The 18710-nt window shown below is 46.3% G+C and overlaps 1 protein-coding gene, 1 long non-coding RNA gene, 3 other non-coding genes and 1 pseudogene across 5 annotated transcripts; 5 read left to right on the top strand and 1 right to left on the bottom strand.

Moving 5' to 3' along the window:
* Positions 1-1598: 1598 nt before the first annotated feature.
* LOC136491121 (protein trichome birefringence-like 2) lies at positions 1599-4695 on the bottom strand. The gene is made up of 5 exons (XM_066487346.1): positions 2951-4695; positions 2677-2869; positions 2399-2592; positions 2160-2318; positions 1599-2083 (listed from the first exon to the last, which is right to left on the bottom strand). The coding sequence occupies exons 1-5, from the start codon at positions 4285-4287 to the stop codon at positions 1741-1743; spliced, it is 2226 nt and encodes a 741-aa protein (XP_066343443.1). The 5' UTR covers positions 4288-4695; the 3' UTR covers positions 1599-1740.
* An 8079-nt stretch (positions 4696-12774) lies between these two features.
* On the top strand, positions 12775-13690 carry LOC136493914 (uncharacterized). Its single transcript, XR_010768452.1, has 2 exons — positions 12775-13453; positions 13576-13690. It is a non-coding gene; the product is annotated as an uncharacterized lncRNA (long non-coding RNA).
* On the top strand, positions 13108-13196 carry LOC136495091 (small nucleolar RNA SNORD25; annotated as a pseudogene).
* On the top strand, positions 13403-13498 carry LOC136495088 (small nucleolar RNA SNORD25). The gene has a single exon (XR_010768872.1). It is a non-coding gene; the product is annotated as a small nucleolar RNA SNORD25 (small nucleolar RNA).
* LOC136495079 (small nucleolar RNA SNORD25) lies at positions 13596-13691 on the top strand. The gene has a single exon (XR_010768864.1). It is a non-coding gene; the product is annotated as a small nucleolar RNA SNORD25 (small nucleolar RNA).
* Positions 13692-13780: 89 nt separating this feature from the next.
* On the top strand, positions 13781-13924 carry LOC136495087 (small nucleolar RNA snoR136). Its single transcript, XR_010768871.1, has one exon. It is a non-coding gene; the product is annotated as a small nucleolar RNA snoR136 (small nucleolar RNA).
* Positions 13925-18710: the final 4786 nt, after the last annotated feature.

The raw sequence follows: 18710 nt of genomic DNA, 5'->3' as shown, positions 1-18710 counted from the left end.
TACTTTCGGATAACATTAGGTCGGGAAGTGGACTGGGAATTTATATGGGGAAGGAATATAGTTCGAATTGACATCTGAGGAGGCAATAACAGCACTGGTGTGAGTTCCAGCAAATGAGCACTTAAAACAGTAAACTTTGGTCCAACTTTTATTGTCCTTTCTTCACTAAAATATGCTGCGCTGGCCAATATAAAATGCCACCATGCAGATTCCCAGTTCTTGCAATATATATAGCTGGACAAGTATCACCTGCAGACATCATCATTCTCACCCGGGTACAAACTAGCCCCTCTCCCCACCCCTTGTTCACAACCCCCATAGACCATGGAAGATGCATGGCTTGAGCATCTACATGGTTCTTGAGAGTTAAAGCTGCATGAGGATGGATAGTGGAAACTGAGCTCCTCAAGAAGCATTCAGCTTCATGGTGCCTTTCCTGACCTCCCTGGTGGTCAGCTGAGGTACGCACAAACCGGCAAGTCACAATACGGCAATGGCGGATTCCATTAGGAGTCCTCCCTTTTGTTCTCTCTTTTACCGCCTAGTTGTGTCAGGCGGAAGACAAATAACCTAAGTATTCATGTGTGATGATCTGTGTATACATTGATGAGACAATGTTTGTCTCATGTGTACTCCAGAAACATTCTACTATAAATGAATTGCTGCTTGTTATATCATTTGCTTGTCTTTGCCCCCAGGACTGTCTACTGATTATTTTCTCATGCTAGGGGTTGGAAATGAGCATGTATTGTTGATGGTGTATTTGTATTGCTGTTATTATGTTGTTTCAAATTATTTTAACACTTGCTGTTGTTGCTTGTAAATTGTAAGTCATAGTTGAGCTGTACATCACTACAAGGGAGAATATTTTTGGTTGATTGTACATCAGTACAAGGGAGAATATTTTTGGTTGATATAAAGAAAACTGTTATCTGAAATATGATGATGATAAGAAGAAATGGAAAGAGGAGTGAGAAAAGGAGACACTTCCCTTTGGCCTGTCTTAGAGAGTAGGACATATCTTGTGCATGTTGGCAAGCAACAAACTATTTCTGGACTGGTAGAAATGACCTATCATACCTGTATTTTATTTTTTTATTGCCTTCTGAAAGTAGGAACCTTAGACCTTGCCCTTGGGGCTTTGTTATACTGTATTTTTTTTGGCACTCAGGTTACAAAAGGTATGTCAATAATTCTTCTTTGACGTATTGATCTTCTAAAAATTTGAAACGATCCTTATCAAAAAAAAATGAAACGATGTACTGCTCTGCTATGTTTCGGTTTTATCTGAATTGACAATGTTCTTCATCCCTTCTGAAACCAGCTGCTCTAGTCAAATAACTGGAAGAGCTTGCCGTAAAAAAATAGCTGGAAAACCTTATATTCTGCTAATTAAATTCATGCAAAGAATCTATTTGAAGATAATCCTGCGGTATGAATTCCCAACGTCCAGTATCCATTTGACATGTTACATCTGTTATTGAGTCCCCTAAAAAAATCTGCTATTGAGGTCTCATATCATCATATGTACATCAGTACATGAACTACAGGGGAACAAAATCTAAAAGGTTATCCTTGTGCTAATTATTTTGTGCTAGGAATGGGCCTACAGGAAACACTGGATTTGCAATTATATCCAATTATAACTACAGACCAGAGCTTCATGAATCATCTGTAATAGATGTCTTTGCTTTGGCATATGAATAGATGATCCGTAATGTTTTGTTTGTAACCATCCTCTCACAATTTCCAGGAGCCTTTGCCTGCCTGAAGCAGCGAAGCATACAGCAGTTCATTCCACGTATCTGGCACGCCAGGCAAGCACCAGTGACTACAGTCCTGCCTTTTCACCATTGCCATCCGTTCCTCCTCTGTATCATAACGTATCCGGTAGACTGATGGATGGCCATCTTTTCGGTAATCGGTGAGTGCGCTGATGTTGAGGTATATGACGGGAGTTTTCATCTGCCTCAAGACCTGCTCCAAGATTACCATCTTCTCAGGGTACTCAGAAAGATATGTCTGATTGAATATTGGCTCTGTCTCCATGTGGCATCTCCCTCCTGAATTCCACTGCCCTCCTCTGTTGCAAAATTTATCATTGTCAGACGAAGAAAATATGGCGCCAACAATCAACCAGCATAGTGGCGATGTCTTACCTGAAATGTGAGAGTGAATATCCTCTGAATACAACCTGAGTCCTTCTCGGATCGATGTTCTTGTCCACCCATCTAGCCCAGGTGACTAGAGCTCTCTTGTATGCATCCAAAACCTCAAGGCTGGGATACACATGGTTGCCCTCTTGGTAATAGTTCAGCCTGTGGACTAGCAAGTACTTCAGCAATGTTTGAATTATGGAAAGAAATTGATGATACTCAGTCCAGAAAGTACAATGTACCCTCTTGATGTTTTGTAGTGAGTCCACCAGTGACCGGTGTTGAAGACGACGATGTCTGCAGTCCGGTATGCTGGAGTCGTCGCATCTAGCTCATCCAGTTTCAGCTTTGCATCTTCAGTACCGTTTCTGCCCTCGCAAATCATCTGCTTGACGAGGAATATTGATCTTATGAAATCAACCGAGCAATTGTACTCCTGCAATGATTTAACAACACTGAGAAGAACAAAATTGATAAAATTCAAGAGTTCTCATCTCATGTAGTGGGCAAACGTCTGTACCCTGAATTTGAAGGAGTAGTATCCTCTGGTCTTGAACTGGTTCTTCCCCGACGCCTCATACACGTTCCTCTTGTTCCTGACACCATGGCGAAGGATGCAGACCAGCGATTCCCACATGTTCCGGTTCAGCGAGTCACCGACGAATATGATCCTCTGCCCTCTCAGCCTCTCCAGGAACTCAGCCGCGTTCAGCCTGGAGCGACGTGAGCCTCGTCGTAAGATTGTGAGGATATCGCATGAAGTTCAGTTTCAGAAATGTCACAGGAGGGAGTACCTGGGAATGTCACAGCCGTGCGGCTGCCACCGCCACCTGAGGAAGTCACTGTCCGGCCGGCCGTTCTTGTGGCAGTTGAAGTCGTCGTCGATGAGTGCGCACGACTTGGGCGGGTAGAACCCGTAGCTCTCGTCCCTCACCCACCTCCCACTGAACACGTCGCACTTGGCGAAGGAAACCAGGTCTTGCACGCCGGACGTCCACACGACACGGTTGTTGCCGGCCCCGACCATGCCCGGCCTGGCGTTCACGCCTGCGGCCAGGTCGTTTCCTGGCCCGACGGCGATGCTGGTGTTCACGCCAACCACGTCATTGCCTGGCCCGACGGCGAAGCTGGTTTTGACGCCAGCCATCTCCTCGTGGCTCCGCTCGGCAGCGACAGCGAGATCTTGCGCCGAGAGCATGATCTCCTTCCGTCGCCTCGGGTGCCTGTGCCTCACGGCTCTCCTGCGCCTGTGTCTTTCCACCTTCCGCTCCGGTCGTGATGGCAGAACCGCTCGCCGTGCCACGTTCTGGACGTAGCCAGCGGCGGCGTTCTTGGCTGTTTCTTCTCTGCTCGATGTCCCTGTGTATCTGGAGTTGCCGGTGGCAACGTCAGCGTTCGTCGCCGCTTGCTGACCGGCAGCACCAGCGACGACGGCGTCGTGGGAAGGACGACCGTCTCCGCCTGTCCTTCCCCACTGCAGCATCGGCGTCGTGGTTTCCACTTGCGGTTCATCTTCTCTGGTGCGATTACTGTTACTGGTGGGTTCGGCGTCGGAACCCACGGTGGCGTTCCCGGCGTCCTGCAGGGGGAGACCCTGCGCGCTGCCCGTCTGACGGGGCGCCGACGTCGCTTGCCCCAAGCCGACCTCCGAACCCGACGAGTCCCCCACCGCGCCGGTCTGCACGCGACGCGACACCACGGTTGCGTTGCGGTTGCCCGAGTCGGTCGGGTGATCATCAGCGCCGCCCGCAGTGACGGCAGGAGGAGGAACGGGAGGAGGGTGTGTTGGAAGCGATTTCTTCGGCGACGTCGACGACGACGAGTTCCACGACAGCCACGGCAAGAGAAGCGCGGAGGAGGAAGCGGCGGCCGGGGAAGGGAAGGAGCCGTCGTCGGCGGGCCCGCTGGTGACCGAGGCGTAGAAGAAGGCGAGCGCGAGCGCGACGGCGAAGCAGGCCGCCACCGCCTTGCCGCTCACGTGGCCGTTCCCGTACTTACCGCCCCGCTTGTAGTTGGCGAGGAAGGACGGGAAGTGGAGGAAGCCCTGCAGGTGCGCCTGCAGTGAGCCGGTGCTGCCGCCGGCTGCGGCCCGGTCCCGCACCGACAGCCACGCCTTTCTCCACCCGGCCATTTGCTAGGTGTGCAGCAGTGCAGCCGCTCACAGCACTGAATCAGAGATGGATTGCGGCGGAACTATCGAAACGAGCAGTCTGTCCAAGTCCAAGCAACCGCTTGTAACTAACAGAGGAAGCGATCAACTGATCTGAGCCCGGATGGATCGGGTGTCCACTCCACAGCATGGCGGCGTCCAGTCCAGGTGTCGAGTAGGACTAGGACGCCGGCGGGAGCTTGAAGGGACATGCGAGGTGCAGTTGCGGTCAAGGACGCGCGGATCCGGATCCAGGCCTGTTCGGCGCATGCAGAGGGCGGTTTGCAGGTACGAAATGCCTTGCAAAGTACTAGCGTAGTAGCATGTGTCGTGTGTGCCAAAAACAAGTGTCATTCTTTTTTTTAAAGATCTGTGTTCATTACCAGCGTATATTAATTCGGTGGACGTCCGGACATACGCCCGTTTCCAGATGCAGCTCTCGTCCTGTCCCGTCCCCCGCGTAACAGAAACAGGAGCGTGCCCGTTGACCTGCGGCATCCCGCTGTGTCCCTGCGCGCGCCCGTGTCACCCTGCGACCACCTGTCTCCGCCCACTCTCATCCCCTGAATCACGCTCACGCCTATCCCTCGCCACGCCCCTTCCTCCGCCGCGCTTGGTCTCGCCGCGCCCTTCCCCATATGCAACATATACAACACACCTATGAAACATGGTTAGGTAGATATTGCAACATATGCAATAATTAAGATAAACTTTTACAACATTCAGATAAAACACTTGAAAATATGTATGAAACAGTTTAAACACTTGAAACATATATTTGCAATATACACTTCTAATGCAGCATATCTTGATGCTTGGGCGAGTGGAGGCTCGCCGGCATGGGGAGCTCGATGGCGGCGTCGGACAAGTGGAGGCTCGTTAGTGCGGCGACGGCGCGCGGAGCTCCTCCCCTCGCCTGTTTGCTGGAGCATCTGTCATGAAGGTCGGCAGTGGCAGCACACACGTGGAGCTCACCAGCAATGGTGGGAGCGGAGCTCGCCGGTGGGGCCGTCGCAACATCCACCCCTCGGGTTCCACATCGAGCTTGTCGCAGATGGGCTATTTCTCTCCGTGTCGCAGATGGGCTGTTTCTCTCTGTGTTGCAGAAGATAAGAATTTGTGTCCGGACGCTTGAGGCATATCATTATCGATATTAATAAGAAGATGAGAGTTTTGTGCAAGATGAGCCTACAACCCAATTCTACTAGACCATTAGAGATTATAGGGGGGAAATAATTTATGTCCTCAATAGCAACGAGAGCACCAACACTGTCAACTATCTTTGCTCCACCGGACTTCGACATGAGGGCTTCATCGTGTATTTAAGAGAAGATGTATTTGTCGGCTTCTCTCTTTTCTAAAAAACTCTCTACTTATGCTGCTTCCAAAATCCAGACGGTCCAGATGGTTAGGATAGCGAGAGAATGTGTTGTCTTGCTGTCCTTGCTGACTGTCCAATATCTATTCTTACAGATTTGATGTTTCAGTTCAGTTATCAGGCTGCAGTTTGGGACAGTCACTCCAAACACTGATCCTTCTCCAAATACTTCTTGAGTAGGGGACAGAAGTAGTCATTTGGCCATTCTCAGCTGTCCATAAATGGTTTTGTAAGAGTAGCCAGGGATAGAATTCGCATTTTGCTAGAGCCCAACTGTTCCACACGAGTTTCCAGAGAGCAGAGCGATATTGTTGTGGCATATATTAATAATAAAGAGAAGAGAATTGATCTAGTTTATAATAAAAAAAACAGACCTATAAACCATACAACCACTAAACTACACTATGCATACCTTATAAAACTTTAGCTCGTCAATGAACTAAGTGTTGTTCCCCTCGTCTATCTACCCTACTAATGCACAATCATATTCATCGCTTGGTCTACCTCGTATAACTTCCTCCGCTGAGATAGCACCTCTCCACGCACCCCAAAATATGTACCTAGAAAACCAACTCCATAAAAATCAACCATCCAGATTGATTCTAAATCTTCTCTCTCCTTACTCAAATCTGACAATCAGAATTTTGTGTATGGTCCTCCTCATCCCCTTTGGTCTCCCACGCCCACGCCCGTGACCCCCACCACCAGCCACGGTTCGATTCCTGGATCATCACGTCTTTTTTTATTTTTCTATGTGATTCTATCTGCTCGAGCGACCGCGGAACTTGGATCCCACACGCCGACTCCTCTCCCCCACGCAGGGCTGGTTCTATGTTTGCAAAGGACTTAGGACGAATTTGACAATGGGCCCTTATGGCTACATATATGTTTAATTATATATGTGCTAATATGCAATTGTATATAAAGGTATATATATACAGAGGAGTTAATTGACGAGCAATGACAATATCAAGATACAATGACTAGAAGATCAAGAAAATTACACTAATTTGATTACCTCAAAATCCTGAATAAAATCAAACTCCCATTATGAAAAGAGACGGCTTCGGGCTTTTCTTGATGCAAAATCGTTAAGAACGGTGTCGAGATCAATAGTGTCCAAGATAGGTATATATATACACCTGGCCACCTGGGTCTGGGCGCACGCGAGCAGGTGCCATTGAATCGCCGCCGGATCGGCGGTGAGCAGCGACGTCTCTCTGAGTTCTGTCGTTCCGAGCTCGTCTCGAGGAAGGACACGAGGACTCGAGCGGTGGCGACTCGCGAAGTCCCAACATGAAGCGGCGGCAAGCCGGCAACACAGCCACGCTAGTTAACAGGCCTCCTAAATCCTAATGGGCTGGCATCTTGTGACAAGGCCGTTGTTGGGCTGGACAATGACCCCTAAGTAAGCTGGGCCCTAGGGCGTCGCACCCGCCGAACCTCCTCTACAACGGCCCTGCCCCCACGACCAGGCTCAGAACTAGGGACAGGGAGTCGCCGCCGCCAGTTGGAAGACCTCGCCGCCGCCGCCGACCCCCACCACCAGCCACGGTTCGATTCTTGGATCCTCACGTCTTTTTTTATTTTTCTATATGATTCTATCTGCTCGAGCGATCCGATTTTTTTTGCTTTTTGTCCTTTTTCGAAAGATTTTCATAAATACGCCTCTGATAATATCCTTTTAAAAAATAGACCCTGATCTCGGTGCCGTGATAATTGGCGTCGAGCTTACACGTCTTAGCGCCAAAGCGACGCCGAGGTCCAGGGTCATTTTTTGCGTGTCGTTGACGTGGCTGCCTGCGTGGCGCGGACGTGGCATGAGCTCGACGCCCATTGCTACGGCGCCGAGCTCCGAAAATTGACAAATTTGAATTCGAAACATGACTTGGATATTGAGAAATGTAGCTAACTCAGAGTTTTTACGGTGACTTGTTGTTTGATCACTGAAAACAATCTAGAAATGCTTAAGATAAAAATGATCTAGGGTTTATGTTCATGAACTAGCTTAAAATGCTTCTAAGTGTTGTTTCAATAGTTAACTCTTTTTTCATAACATTGTTTTGACTAGGGTAAAACTATAGGTTTTTTTTTCTAGATACGAAGTTTGACCTTCAATAGAAGTTGTAGTTTGAGTTGAGTACAACAAACTTTGCTTTTGGATCTAAACTTAAATCAGTCTTTAATATGGCTAAATAGTGACCACAAGTTTTAATACAGTGCTTTTTTGACCCCTCCAAATCTTTCTAAGTCCTTGATCATCAGGAGTGAATTATATGTTTACAATATTTTATCTTCTAAAATTGTATAGCAACTTAATTTGGTAATTTACTACGAGTTTGAATACTCTCTGAGGAGATAACAAAACAAGTCTCATCAAGTTTGGACCTTAACTTATCAGCCTTATTTTTTTAGCGAAGGAACAATATTTTTCTTTAACAACAAATCAGTGAACAGTACTTTCAGCTTAGCTTTTCAGCGAAACGAACAGGGCCAGCCACGGTAAAAAACCAGACATAGCCATGGTCATAAATTCTAGACAACCATATTTTCACGTGCTTACAGGTCATGAGGTGTGTTGCGTCCGTACTTGCATGCCTGCACATGCACGTCATGAGCCCCATTCGAGAGCATTGGCGATGTGCGGTCAAAGCCCCATTCGAGAGTGCCTGCCGTTGTATTGTTTAATGAAAAAAATTGTTGCCTGCATTGTATCGCCCCCCCCACCTTCCGCCAGATGCGCGCCAATAAATACCATGGCTATGCAGGCGACATCATGGCTCATAAATGGGGACAAGGACGAGCGAGACTGCGACATGGCACGAGCTCGGCGCCAAGATCTACGACGTCGAGCTTGGCGCCCAGATCCACGGCGCCGAGCTCATGCCACATCCGCACCATGCAGGCGCCCACGTCAACGACACGCAGAAAATGACCCTGAACCTGTGTAAACTCGATGCTAATTATCACGGCGCTGAGGTCAGGGTCTATTTTAAAAAAAAATACTGCCAATTTATGAAAATCTTTCGAAAAAAGACCAAAGAGCAAAAAAAATACGGTGACTCCTCTCCCCCACGACCACGCCCAGAGACAGGGACAGGGAGTCGCCGCCACCAGTGGGAGGACCTCGCCACTCCAACCTCCTCCTCCTCGCCTCCGCATCCGTTCCCGGCACTGCCGCAATCGCGGACGCCATCTTCGAGCCCCTCCCGGAGCCCGTCGCCCATGACCCATTTCCCTGAAACACTGCCGTCTGCCTCCACGCCGTCGCGCGCCCCCGTGCCGCGTTGCTCTACTTCACGCGGATGCGCCGTTGCGGCGTGCAGCCTGACACCTACACGTTCCCCGATGTCCTCAAGGCCTGCGGCTGCGCGTCTGGCTGTAGGGCCAGGGACGGACCTACAGTGTATGCAGGGTGGGCCACCGTATACCCTGGGGTCCGTCAGTCATAGAGATAGGTAGAAATTTTCAATGTAAAAAAAATTGCATAAGAAATTTTTTTGTTTATCGAATTACATAAGAATTTTTTTTTCTGCGCATACCCAGAGGTAAAAACCACCGTCACTGTGCAGGGCCGAACTCGTGGTTCACTCCGAGGCCGTGAGGAGGGGGTTAGGACTTCGCTTGACGCGGTGACGGCGTGCTGCCGCGGCCTGCGGGTGTTCCGGCGTTCCCCATGATAGTATATGGCCGCTAGCCAGCGGGCGGCAGCGAGCAGCTAACGCAGCGGATTGAAACCTGAAGGTTGAAGACGGTAACTCAGTAAGGCCTCGTTCGGTTAGGGTATATCACGCCAGGAATGGTTCCGGCCAAGAAAATTCGTATATAAATGAAGCAACGAATCCGGCCAGGAATTCTTTCCGGTGTCTGTTCCCCGGGAAACGAACAGGGCCTAAGTGATTTCAGTTCAGTTAGGGCCTGGCGTCTTGCAGCAGTCTGTTTGATCTGATAACTTCAATTTGCAGGTAATTTGTTCTATTTTTTTATTCATCAAGCCACATAGGGACAAGAACCGAGAGGCCTGTAGGCCGTAGGTTGCATGTAATTTGTTCTAAAATTAGTCATTCCACATTACCTAGAGGCCTGTAGGCCGTATGTTGATATTTGAAAGCATGACTGAGAGGAGTGAGGTCACTTGGAATGTGATGATTGTGGGACTTGGAACTCATGGTTATGGTCTGGATGCTATCATGCTGTTCCATCGAATGGATGCAGAAAGGGTTGCAGTGGATGATGATCCTAGTGTACGTATGCTGACTGCTTGCAGACATGCTGGGTTGGTCTCGGAGGGTTTAGAGATATTTCACAGAATGAAAAAGGATTTCGGGATAGATCCCAAAATAGAACATTTTGGTGCATTGGTTCATCTACTTGTACTATGAGAAGTTCCAATGTTTTTTTTGGTTCCTGATTGCATTAGTGTTAATTCCAGTATGAGATGTTAACTCCCTTTTTAATTGCATTGCATTGGTATTTGTCTTTGTCCAGTAAGATTTTTGTTCGCTTGTCTTTGCAATGGCTTCCTTGGTTCGTTGTTCCATTGGTTCTGGATGTTTCGTCTCAGGTTGGGATGCGATTCATTGCTTTTTCTTTGTCTCTTGAATTGTTGCTTCATTTCCTGCAACAAGTTGGTAAGGATTTGCCTCCTTCTGTAACTTTTTGCAACTATTGCAGCTTCAGAGCTGCACATTGGATTGGATAGAGGAGCAGAACAATGACGATGCCTCACTGCAGGTGGACGGGTGGAAAACCAGGAAGCTGCCAAGTGGACTGCCACTGGTTTCTCAGTCCTCACGTCGCCGAGTGTACTGCTGGTCAGTTCATGTACCCTTCTGTCTCAGCCTCGCTCCCATGGCTTTGGTGGAATCTGCACATTTAGCCATGACGATGTGCCGCTTGAGCTGCTCTGTGCAAGCAATATTTTTCTTTCCAAAATTGTGTTGATGGATTGGTGAACTGAAAAAGTTTTGGAAATATTGCAATTTTTCCTATGTTGTCTTCCTAGCAAACTGCAGTGCAGACTGCAGAGTGGTAATTTTAGTTTTGACAGTTTCTATAATCTGAAAATTATTAATATGGAGAGAAATGGTTATTGCCCTTGTGATGCATAGAAATTATATGCTTTATTAAATATATGTACCGTGCTCAAGTCATGGTTTATTCTATATATTTCTCTGAAAATAAACCGTTTCTATCCATTAAATTTTTCTAATACATGACGGTTGTTTTTATGTATATCCCTGAAATGAAGCCGTGACGTTAGCACGGGCACTATACTAGTATGACCATAATATTGCATAGCTTTTCACACGAATTTGATATTTTCAACTCGAATAACATAGTACGGAAAGATGGCGACTAGTCGAAGAAACTTCACGAGTGACGGAGTGAGGCCTTAGTTCCAAAAAGTTTTCCTAAAAAGTGCTACAGTAGCCATCACATCAAATCTTGCGATACGTGCATGGAGCATTAAATGTAGACAAAAAAAACTAATTGCACAGTTTGGTTGGAAAATCGCGAGACGAACGTTTTGAGCCTAATTAGTCCATGATTGAATATTAATTGCCAAATAAAAACGAAAGTGCTACAGTAGCCAAATTCTCAAATTTCGCCCGACTAAACAAGGCGTGAGTAATGCTAGCATTAAAACGCCCGGAAGACCGGACGCCTAATAAAAAAAACAAAATCAACTCTCACACGCCTCGCTTCACTCTTGCACGCGGCGCTCGGCTCCGCTCCCGCATGCGGCGCTCGACTACCAACCCTACAGATGCGACGCGCGGCTACCCGCTCCTGGTTTCAGCACACGGATGCCTACGTGCGCGCCGACCCTGCTAGGCGTGCAGCCGCCCGCGAGTCGCGGCGCGAGGCTATTGCCTCCCTGCCTCAGCGCGCTGCCGCTACCTCTCTGTCCTGCCGTGCGGCCACCGCCGAGCCGCTGCCTCCGGCGAACTCTACATGTCGACGAGCCTCCATTATCCAAGCAGTAAGGAGATGTTTGCGCTAAAACTGCATGTTGCAAGCGTCTGTTTCAAGTGTTTTAAATGTTTCAGAGGTATGTTGCAAGTATTTTATACGGATGTTGCAAAAGTAGATCGAGATGTTGCACATGTTTCAATGGTTGTACACGTATGTTGCAAGCTCCTGTTCTCAATGTTTCATCTGTTTTTTCCGACGTATATTGCAAGTATGTGTTATATGTTGCATATGTTTTCACACATATAAACGCGGGTGTTTTGTCTGGATGTTTGTGTATGTTTACAATGGTTTCAAATGTTTTGTAGGTGTTTTTGCTAGTGTTTTCAGACGCATGTTTTAAATGTTTCATTTTGTTTTCGGACGTGTGTTGCAATTGTTGCATCTGGATGTTTCAAAACTAGATCGACTGTTGCATCTTCCTCCTTGCCTTTCTGCTGTCTCGCCTCGGTGCCAGACGCAGAAAAGCGGAGGTGGTCCCCACTGGCGTAGGCGGGCGCAGCCGGCGAGACGTTGGCGGGTAAGCATGGGATGCGAGACTGGGGGCAGTGGCGCGGGCATCCGGACGGGGCTAGCTCCGAACGTCCGGGCGCTAGCCACGCCCGAGTCTAATGATCTAGAATTCCAAGCCAACATTTTAAATGCAAGCTGAAAAAACATTATTTAAATGCAAGCTGAAAAAACTTATAGCTTTAAAAATGTTCGTTTTTAAACTAAATGTTTAAAATTTGTTTTCAGTGTTTTGAAAGCCATCTACGCGATCTCGGCCATTGGTAAAGGCCCACTCATGAAACCGACGTAAATTTTCTGCCCTTCAGCCCAATGGCGCATTAAGCTGCCGCGTCTCCTCACCAGAAGCCCAAATCCAGCTCTGGCCGACGCACTCAAAAAAATCTATCTCTAGGGTTCCGACCATTCTTCTATATATAAGTCTTGGCCCATCTAACGCCGTCCCATTGACCCGCCGCCTATAGCCCTCTACGCCCCTTCCCTTCTCCGGAAGCTTCTTCCTCCTCGCCTCCGACCTCCGTCATGGCCGGCGGCAACCTGTTCGGGCGGGCGTTGAGCTACGTTGTCAACGAGTTCCTCGTCGAGGGCCTCGCCAACAAGTAAGCACACCTCCTCTCAGCCCTCCCCTTTTCCTACCCTATCCCTAGATCCGTTTACCCGCGCCTCGCGACCTCGCGCGATTAATTACGATCGATATTGGTTTGATTGGATTTGATGCGATTCGTTGCCGCTTCGTCATCTGGTCGTTGGGAGGATTGTTTTTTTCCGATCGGTTCCCAATGGACTCGTTCCCTTGAAGCTACAGAATCCCGTTGTATCTTGGGCCGGCTCTATCGTGTGCCTTTGGATATTCCCCATGAACAGAGGCACCGCACGGCTCTTACATACATGGTTTTGTTAGAAAAGTTGTCTGCCATGGATTGCTTTCGAGTTGTGTCCACCACGGTGATGAGCCCTAACACATCTGCAATGATTCTTGGGGTCATGATGGCTTGATACGGAAAAGCAACTAAGCCACTGAGTTGCAGTTTTGTTACTGAACAGCTTATTCATTCATTTGCCTTTAGTTTATCAACTGTAATAGAATGGAGTTTGGGCCTGATGCCACAGGTGGCCACAAGCATTGACTGATGATCTGGTTGAAACGTTGTTTTTTCAGCTTTTCACATGTTAGGAGCTTGGGGACTGCTTCTTTATGTTCAGAGAGCTGTCTATACTTGAAATGATGTTTATGATAACATTGATGAGTCCTTACACAGTTACAGACCTGTGATGATTGTTGCGGTAATGATCGCATCATTCAAAGAACATCTAAGGGGCTGAGTTGTCATGATTTCATCGTTCCAGATTTTTTTTTTTCTGACAGGTTTACTGGCTTGTGACATTCTCTTGTTTCTAATGCTTAGATTTGAAGTGATGCGTCTTTGGTAACAGTGATGAGTCCTTGCACAGTTACAGACCTGTGATGATTATTGCGGAAATGATCGCATGATTCAAAGAACATCTAAGGGACTGAGTTGTCAATTGTCATGAACCTTATGCTCTAAATTTTTGTATGATAGGTTTATTTGCTGGTACCACTTTTGGTTGAGTTCCATAGTATGGTTTTAGTTTGTGCTGCTTCTCTTGGTTCATGCCCATGAGCTGTTTTTGGTTCATGAGCTTTGGAAAGGTGAAGCAAAAGTCTCAGTGGTTCCTCTTGCTATCCAGCTCAGATTTTTGTTTGATGCTGCTGGACGTCGAGGAACTATATTCAATTAGCTTATATATCCTAATAAATGAACTTGCTGTGCTAGTCAAATTTTTGGGTTGGAGCTTGCTTTGGTGAAGTGATTGTTTGGTTACTGATTGTCGCATGATATTTTGCAGCCGTGCATTCCAGAGGTTTGCTGTGAAGACCAACAGGACTCTTGAGAACCTATCGTCTAAAGGTAGGGTTCTGATCAAATTGCTGCAAATTCTACCATTTGTGTTTTACTGAGACATAAGTACTGCTGAACATCAATAGAGTATTTGCGTACCTATTTTATTACTATGCTTGTGTTGGCTGCTTGTGTCAGTTGTGTTATATTCATCTAATCTAATGACGATCGACTTTCATTTTCAGCTAAGGAAGTGAGGGAGGAGTTATCAGAGCAATTGAAGGAAACTCGTGGTGAGAAAGATGTAAGTTATAGAAATAATTTTGCATTGTTGCTTATTCTTTTGTAGCATACTTCCATGACTATTTGGTTGGTTGGTAGTTTTCAGTGCTATATATGATATCTGATCAGAGATCTGTTTGCAGCACTTCAAGCAGTGAAGCTCGTTCACACATCTTGCAACGAGTTTTTCTAGTCCTCGTCTCGGTCCCTATTTATGAATATGACATTTGAAGGAATTTCTATGAATATGACATTTGAGGGAATTTCTGGATATCGTTCAATTGATGGAACCGTTGTATAGTCTTCAGTTTCTCTGCACTTAGTTGACGCGGAGCACTTGATCTCCTGTCCCATGTATAAGTGTATTTTTAATAATATATGTACCTATGTTCATCTTTTTTTTTTGTTAAAGTGTGAAATGTAGAACTGAACAACAATTAGTAGAACTATCTTAATGCGTGCGTTGATCTCTTGAATATATATGCAAATGAAGTGCATCCAACAATGCGTCCGTTCTATTGAATATATATGAAGTGAAGTGCATCCAACAGGCATCCCTTCAGAAGGCAACTGTTGGTAATTAGTAATTACTCAATGGACATGTCCCATCAGGGCCGTACTAAGAGATGTCACATTGGATGTAGTTTAATAGGTGTTATATCGGATGTTATATGAGGTGTTATATACTAATAAAAAAATAAATTATAGAATATTTTTGTAACTCACGAGATAAATTTATTAAGTCAAATTAATCTATCATTAGCACATTTACGGTGGCACCACATTGGTAAATCATGGACTAATTAGACTCAATAAATTCGTCTTGTAAAATAGTCTTAATCTGTGCATTTAGTTTCATAATTAGTCTATATTTAATACTTCATGCATGTGTCCAAACATCCGATGGCACAACGACTAAAGTTTAGGAGGAATCAAACACCCTGAGAAATAATGATATACTAGTGATTTGCACGCGCCCATACGCGCGTAGAGCCGCTTCACTTCATTCGTTTTGGTTTTCTACAAAGCATGAGAATGTAAACGATATGCATCAAATGTTGTGACCAGGTTTATAGAGAAACTGGCAATAAGAGTAGGATCATTTTCCAGCACAAACAATAAAAGCATGGGGGGCAAACCATTAGCCACCACAACATCGTTGATGAAGTTTATATGTCAATTGGTTCACAGTTATTCATATACTATCAAGCTCATCTATTGCATGGATAAATATGGATATTACAATGATTGTTTGGCAAGTTCATATCCTAGCAAGTACAGATTTTTCATCACATAGAGGAAGCTTCTGTTTGGAATTGAGGAAGCTTTAAGTCAGGGTTCTCTGTGCCTCAGCCTGCAACACCTATGTAAACTTTAACTGGATAGCCATTGCCTGGCCACTTCCCTGACCTACAGACTACGACACTACCTCATCTAGTTGCTCACCAAGCTGCATAGCTCCACACCTGAATCGGAGATTGGGATCACAAAACTTGCTTGATCATCATAGAACCATTGAATTAATATTACAATTCACTCAAACCTGATAAATTTTGGTATAAGTAACATAGGTGAGCTCACCATCTCATCTATTCATTTATACAAACAGGATTATTGTCCAAAAACCATCAGAGCTAGCATGAATTTAACATTTATAAAATGGTAGTCTAGAGGTGTAACATGACACAGCTAGCATGAATTTAACAATGTAAATTTAGCATTTTTATCCAACTATTCATAGTTTCTTTAGAACACTTTTTAGCATAATTAAAACATGCCTTTTCAGAACATTTACTCTCTGATAGCATTCCAAATGCTTTATAATTCAGGAAATGTTAACTTTGAGCTAGAAACCTGATGTACAGAAAGCAAAATAAAAAATGGATTAGAGCAAAAGCTGAAAGATCATATATAGAGGATGCATACCTAGTAGCAGCTTTTCAATTACTCTACAATTCTATATGAACACCTTGAGCTAATTAAGTAAAAGTAGAAGTAACATCAAAATGCAATTAATACATAGAAGCACACAACTTTTATTTCAGGATTTTCACTTTGCTACTGGGAAACCCTCCACCAACAACCTATTTTCAAAAGGTGGACCTGATTTTGCTTTAGCCCCAGACTACAAAGGACAGCAAGTAATTGCTTTTTTCATCTAGAATGAGAGGCTTTTTAGTAATCTTCACATTATATTGTGAAGCCTCATCACAGTCTATTCTTATCAATGCACAAGGCACAAGGCGCCTTTCACAATCTATTCTTGAGCTAATTAAGTATACTAACCAAGATGCACAAGCCAAACTTACCAATGCAATAACTAGATATTTAGGATTTTTTCTCCACCACTGGGAAACCCTCCACTATCATCTTGGTTTTCAAAAGACAACCTAAATTTATTTTAGCTTCCAAAGAACAAAAATAAGTGATAGATCAACAAATTAATTTCAATGCAGTAATAGAAAGATTGCAGTGTAGCTACAAAATCTGTCCCTTACATGTATTGGTAGCATCTTGTACAGATAGATGAAACAATCTGTCGGGTTCATAAATGTCACACTCAATTTTAAGGATAAAATAGAGTGCAAAATCTTATGTGCGCCCAGAGATCAGTCACACACATAAGCTGATAAATTATGAATAGCATCATCACAAGTGTTTATTACATCACGAATAAAACAGAGTTATCACATAGATATAGCGGAAATAATAAAAGATCTCTCGCGGAAGCTCCATGTCGGGTTCATAAACCCGAGGTCCCTCGGGGACCAGCTTCCACGCCAGGGCTCGGTCCAGGAAAGCGGCCTTTCTTTCTTCTGGACCGGCCCAAAAGTCTAAAACCAATAGACCAAAGCACTCGCTTTAGGCCCAAGCCGCCTTCGGCCCATCTCTCCGACCGAAGCACTAGCTCAGGCTCAGGCCAGCTCCGAACGGCCTCTCCGATCGGAGTGCTAGCGTCAGGCCCCGGCTGCCTCCGCACGGCCTCCACTTGGAAAGCCTGACCTGAGGACCGCCTCCGACTCCGACCCCATGTCTCCAACTAGGATTCATAGAAAAACACCGCCATCACTACTCTCCGACTGGGGCGCCAGAACCGACTGGGGACCATCCGACCAGGGACGCCCGCTCAGAAAGAACCAGAAGGCGTGCAGAGAAAGGCAAGGCATGACTCACAAGTCAACACCACTATACCAGGGACCATACCCTGCACGAAGCAGTGCTCTGCAGCCACTCTGACACAAAGTATTGTAGGGACCGCTAGAAACTCCCATATGGTAAGCCCCCTCCGTGTGTCTCTGGACACCGATTGCAGTATGGGCTCCAGGATTTGTCATACCGGGTGAACATAGCACAACTCCTCACAAGCCACTAGGCATCCAGAAGTATTCTGTAGGTACAGGCGTCATCCTTCCTGAAGAAGATAGCTCGACCTTCCGTACACATCTGACATCCTACAGCGACATCGATAGTATTAGGGGCTTCAACCATTATCCAGTTTTCATCACCGTAGGCAGCAAGACTTAGAAATATCTGTACTCTCCCCCTCTCACCTATAAAGCCATCCCTTCATCTATAAAAGGGGATGCGCTCCCTCCAACCAAAGGAGATCGATTTCTTCAAGCCTAGACTCACTAGATCGACATCAACGCTCCCAACCATAGGACCGCCAAGTTCCGACAGCGACCCTTCCAGTCGAAGCTGACCGAACCTCTTGTACACCCTCTTCTTCCTCCTCCTCGTTTGTACCCCTACTATAGACTTTGAACACCTGGGCTCAGGAATAAAGTCGCCGACCGACCCCGACTGGACGTAGGGCACATTGCCTGAACCAGTATAAATCCTGTGTCATTGAGTGCTAGGCCACCTCCGATCACAACGTACAATAAAACTACAAATATTTACTAGTTGGTCACTTTCTGCATCGACAATTGGCGCCGTCCATGAGAAGACGTTGTACGTTCAATACTCTTTTGGTCATCGGATGGCCCATTTTTCTGCCACTCCCGCCATGGTGGGCTTGGGCGATACGATTCGCTTTGGATCGCTGGAGTTCCCCGTACTCTCGCCCACCGGGATGTGGGTTCCACCCATCTTCGATCCATTCCAGGTCTTTCGCTTCAAGAGCCTAGACTTCATCGCCGACCGACTCGGCGTACTCCACCTCCGCGAGGAGGCTTGTGACCCGGCACCCATCGGAGGGACGTCCTCCATCGACTTCGAGACACGTGACTTCGATAGTGCAGCATTTGCGCTTCATTTCAAGCAAACTCTCTACTCAAACCCCGCTGTGAGTAATATACATGTTGTTATTTACTTACTGCGCTCTATTTTCCACCAAATACCCGGTGAGTTACCGTTGTCCCCATCGCAGCCACCATACAGCCGGTTGCCCTATG

Source organism: Miscanthus floridulus, chromosome 11 (assembly GCF_019320115.1).
Source record: "Miscanthus floridulus cultivar M001 chromosome 11, ASM1932011v1, whole genome shotgun sequence".
Lineage (NCBI taxonomy): Eukaryota > Viridiplantae > Streptophyta > Magnoliopsida > Poales > Poaceae > Miscanthus > Miscanthus floridulus.
This window is presented reverse-complemented; position numbering and strand designations above follow the sequence as displayed.

Bases quoted from the DNA above. Each gene is read 5' to 3' on its own strand.
- LOC136491121 (XM_066487346.1), bottom strand. From the start codon at position 4,287: ATGGCCGGGTGGAGAAAGGCGTGGCTGTCGGTGCGGGACCGGGCCGCA. The intron at 2,593-2,676 runs GTACAGACGTTT...AAATCATTGCAG, and splicing joins ACTACTCCTTCAAATTCAGG to GAGTACAATTGCTCGGTTGA. The intron at 2,319-2,398 runs GTACATTGTACT...GCTAGTCCACAG, and splicing joins CACTACAAAACATCAAGAGG to GCTGAACTATTACCAAGAGG.